The sequence below is a fragment of the Berghia stephanieae genome, chromosome 9, assembly GCF_034508935.2.
Source record: "Berghia stephanieae isolate SIO BIC M18660-M18661 chromosome 9, UCSD_Bste_1.3, whole genome shotgun sequence".
NCBI lineage: Eukaryota > Metazoa > Mollusca > Gastropoda > Nudibranchia > Aeolidiidae > Berghia > Berghia stephanieae.
This window is the reverse complement of record NC_088368.1, coordinates 1,259,119-1,264,118: the sequence shown is the minus strand read 5'-3', so window position 1 is coordinate 1,264,118 and position 5,000 is coordinate 1,259,119. Positions and strand designations below refer to the sequence as shown.

The following is a 5,000-nucleotide window of genomic DNA, read 5'->3' as shown; positions in this document are numbered from 1 at the left end:
TATCTTAGCTGGTCGGTAGAAAGGAAGAGGGTCAAGGTACTGCGATTTCCATTAATGGAAATACTACGATTGTTTATCAACTTGTTGTCCAGTCTTTCATTTATCCCTTCATATTTTTTAATAGAAATTGACATATTCAACGGCTGCGCACCAAATGCTTGGCACGTAACTTTAGTTGTGTCGTTGTTGAACTCTGTGATGTTGGAATAATAGTCTTCTACGACCGTGAAATTAGACGTGAACAATTTGACATCCTGTCCCCATCGTTTTTCATTGGTCGTGATGGCCGTGCATCGGTATGTCCCTTCGATGTCCTTGGATGCTGGACCAACATCAATCATTGCGTAGGCTGAAGTACCATCTCCAAACACCTGGGACACAGAATTAACTGGTGGGGACCGACTGGAATTAGTATCCGAGATAGAAATGTCCTTTATATTGGTTCCGTAAGCGTAGCAGTGGACAGTACAGTTGTTACCAGTAATCTGATAACGCCTCTTTGGATTCTTGCCACACGTAAATCCCTCGTGAGGGGTTGATATTTCTACTTGGTTTTCAGGTAATACATTAGCTCTAGCGGGAAGTTTAAGAAGAATCTCTCGCTCAGATGAAATGAATTTTACGATTTTTTGATTAATCCCATTGTATCTATTTTTAAAATAGGATATCGAGAGCTTTCCGCTTCTCTTTCCATTGGAGACGTTTGCTGTGATTTTAACTTTTGCTCGGGATTCATACTCTTTGTCATCACTATGAACATTTTCGTTCCGTTTATTTCCAAATTTAGATTCATCCAAAAGTTCAACCGACAGTAAATCCGTTTTCGTGGGCATTATGTCAGCTGATGTCCATTCACAATAAAATCTAGAATTCGCCTTCAGTGTTTTGTTTTTATTGCGTTGATCCCAAAGTCGAAGTGAAATATCCATAATTGTATCAGTACTAAAATAAATGTCCAGATATAGCACAACATCTTGTCCCTGTTGTATCAGAATCTCGTGACCTGGGTCAGACGGGGTGATTCTATAGTATGGCATAGGGAGATTGTCTGTAATAATCTTTTCCGTCCTTTTCAAAAATTGTCCGCTCGAGAAGTCCTTTGCCCGGGAATAATATCTGTCAAACTTACACACATTTATGTTTGTCGCAATGTGATATACCGTGTTTCCTAAAAGTGTAAAGCCTATTTTGGGTTTTTCATTGTCGGTTTTAAGATCTGCGTTAACACACTGTGACGCGTCAACACGTAGACGAACCCTGGATATCATTGGTGATGGTGACGAGGTCAAATTTGATGACTGTGATGACGATGGTGTCAATGGTGATGAGAATAGGTTTTCTGGATAATCGATTACAAAGATTGGGGTGTCAAACAAATAATATCGAGTAACGTAAAAAGGTGCTGTATGGATGATATCAAAGACTAACCATACATTGCTACCGTCCCGTTCGGCTTGGACTTTACGGGGAAACAAATGGGGCCAAGAGGACACTGGTGTGATGTCAGAAATGACTGCTTTCTTGTGGTCTGGAACAGCAAGAGATTTGAGACTGTGTCCGGAAGTTTTCTTCACGGAAGTTTTTTTGTTTTTGTTTTTTTCACGGAAGATTCTTTTTTTTCCTTTTTTTTTCCTTTTTTCGCGGAAGATGATAAGATTCGATCTGGTTTGGCAGTCGTCGATGGCAATGAATCAACACCTGAATTCATTTCATTACAAAAAACCATCAGAGAGTTGTAAATGATCTCGTCGTGGTTCAGGACAGATCGTTTGTGGATGATGTGCCCGTTTGACTCTCTCAATTCCTGTAAGCCTTTCTTTAGTTCTCCAAGGTGGTATTGTATTTTCTGGTGAGAGAAGATAAAAATAGAACAACATGAGGCAAGGAACAGCAGACTTGTGTTATAGGATGGAAGTGGTTATTCAGTATCAGATACTGAATAGTGCTTTGCCACTATTCAGTATCCATAAGGAACTCTTTTTCATAGAGAGAGTGAAAAGTGCGACAATCTCGGTTGAATGGAAATAAACTGTTGACCTACTTCCAGATTGAACACATGCACTAACTGACAGCCCGAATCAAAGCTGTAAAAATATTTTGATCGTAATTTTTTTTTAAATTTCTGCTTTTATGCAATTAACATAGTTCAAAATATCAAAATAAGAGTGGCATTCAAATCCATTTTTAAATGTCTAAATAGACATGATTAAATGTCACTAAGAGTTCAGTGACACCATGGCTTGGTGGATATAAGCTGTTTGACTCTGAGTTTAAGGTTCGAGAGTTCAAATCCCGGTAGGGGTAACTTCTTTTTTTTTCCCCATTATTTTTTTAATTCCTTCTGTCTATTGATATTTTTTAAACTTTTGTTTTTATAATTTTATTTGCTTGTAATATACTTTAATGTTGATATTATACTATTGTACTTTTATTATTATTATTATTATTATTATTATTATTATTATTATTATTATTATTATTATTATTATTATTATTATTATTATTATTATTATTATTATTATTATATCTACTTACTTACTATTATTATTGTTGTTGTTGTAATCGTCATCATCACTATTATGATTATGATGATTATTTTTGTTTAATCAAGTAGTTGGAGTGATTTAATCAGTTATCGATTTATTACGAATATCTTTTATGTGTTATCATCTCGTTGTTGTTTTTCATTATTGTGCTCTTCTATTGTTCATTATTTTTTTAAATCTTGCTTTTTTTCTGTTTGTCTCATTTGTTGTTGTTGTTCTTGTTGTTGTTGTTTGTTTGTTTGTTTGTTTGTTTTGTCATCTAAGGCAAACCCGATTCATTATAAATATGTGGGCAGACTTTCTGCATTTTTTAATTGAGCGATGTACTTCCGTGAATTAATTGCCGTATTATATTAAAATTTACGTGATAATAATAATAATAATAATAATAATAATAATAATAATAATAATAATAATAATAATAATAATAATAATAATAATAATAATAATAATAATAATAATAATAATAATAATAATAATAATAATAATAATAATAATTTAAATAGATACTGAATATTAGACTACAATTGACATCTATTTACTGAATACACGTGGTATTGTAAGGGGTGTTTCTTTTTTTACGAAACCTGCCAAAACACGCCGATACCCGACAAAGTTATGGGAAGTAGGCAGCAGTGGGGAGTGAACCTGGGACTCAGGGAAGTGTACACCGTTGGGGAGTGAACCTGGGGCTGGGTTTCGTAAAAAAAAAGGAATTACTTTTTACGAAACCCGACAATATCCGACAAAGTTATGGAAAGAAAGTAGGCAACAGTGGGGAGTGGACAGGTGATTCAGGGAAGTGTACACTATTGGGGAGTAAACCTAAGTCTATGGTTTTTTGGCGGGTTTTGGCGGATTTCGTAAAAAAGTAATTGCTTCATTCTCGTCTGGTACCCATCTCCCATAGTCCGGCTTCATTTCCCACTGGTATCCATCTCCCCTAGTCCCATGTTCATTTCCACTGATATCCTCTTCTCACAGTCCCAGGTTCACTCCCAACCGGTGTGCACTTCCCTGAGTCCCGGTTCATTGCCCAATGGTGCCCACCTCCCATAACTTTTGAAAATTTCGGTAGGTTTCGAAATAAAAGTACAGTCTGAGCTCACTGTCCACTGGAATCAACCTCTCGCAGTCCCAGGTTCAATCCTCATCAGTGTCCAAATCCCAGATTCACTCCCCACTGCTGCCTGCTTCCCATAACTTTGTCGGGTTTTGGCGGGGTTTCGTAAATAAGTAATTCCCCCTCCCCCTTGGTATTGCTTTTTTACAAAATCCAGAGTCCCAGGTTCACTCCCCACAAGTGTACACTTCCCTGAATCTCAGGATCACCCCCCACTGTTGCCTGCTTCAATAAGTTTGTTGGATATTGCCATATTTTGTCGGGTTTCGTAAAAAAGTAATTGCTTTTATATGAAACTCGCTGAAACCCACCGAAAACCAGAGTCTCAGGTTCACTCCCTACTGGTGTACACTTCCTTGAATCTCAAGTTAACTCCCCACTGTTGCCTACTTCCCATAACTGTCGAATATTGCCGGCTTCGTAAAAAAGTAATTGCTTTTATGTGAAACTCGCTGAAACCCGCCGAAAACCATAGTCTCAGGTTCATTCCCCACTGGTGTATACTTCCCTGAGTCTCAGGTTCACTCCCCACTGTTGCCTACTTCCCACAACTTTGTCGGATATTGCCGGGTCTCATAATAAAGTAATTGCTTTTATGTGAAACTCGTTGAAACCCGCCGAAAACCAGAGTCTCAGGTTCACTCCCCACTGGTGTACACTTCCCTGAGTCTCAGGTTCACTCCCCACTGTTGCCTACTTCCCACAACTTTGTCGGATATTGCCGGGTCTCATAATAAAGTAATTGCTTTTATGTGAAACTCGTTGAAACCCGCCGAAAACCAGAGTCTCAGGTTCACTCCCCACTGGTGTACACTTCCCTGAGTCTCAGGTTCACCCCCCACTGTTTGCCTACTTTCAATAACTGTCGGATATTGCCGGGTTTCGTAAATAAGTAATTGCTTTTATGTGAAACTCGCTAAAACCCTCTGAAAACCAGAGTCTCAGGTTCACTCCCCACTGGTGTACACTTCCCTTAGTCTCAGGTTCACTCCCCATTATTTGCCTACTTTCCATAACTTTGCCCCATTTTGTTGGGATTTGGCGCATTTTGTAAACAAAAAGTAATTGCTTTTTTTTTTTTTTACAAAACCCGCCGAAACCCAGTCCCAGGTTCACTCCTCACTGGTGTTTACTTCCACGAATCTCAGGTTCACTCCCCACTGTTGCCTACTACCCATAACTTTCTCGGATATTGCCAGGATTAATCGGGTTTCGTATAAAAGTAATTGCTTTTATATGAAACCAGCTGAAGCCCGCCGAAAACCATAGTCTCACGTTCACTCCCCACTGGTGTATAATTCACTGAGTCTCAGGTTCACTCCCCACGCTTT

The 5,000-nt window shown here is 38.4% G+C and overlaps 1 protein-coding gene across 1 annotated transcript in view; it reads right to left on the bottom strand.

The window, feature by feature from the left end:
• LOC144979444 (uncharacterized) overlaps nt 1-5,000 on the bottom strand; it is a 10,404-nt gene that overhangs the window by 1,015 nt on the left and 4,389 nt on the right. Inside the window, exons 2-3 of the mRNA XM_078926095.1 lie at nt 1,734-1,846; nt 1-1,488 (exon numbers count right to left, since the gene is read on the bottom strand). The exon at nt 1-1,488 is cut by the window's left edge and continues 1,015 nt beyond it. Of these exons, the coding sequence (XP_078782221.1) occupies nt 1-1,488; nt 1,734-1,846 (1,601 nt within the window). The remainder of the gene's footprint in view (nt 1,489-1,733; nt 1,847-5,000) is intronic.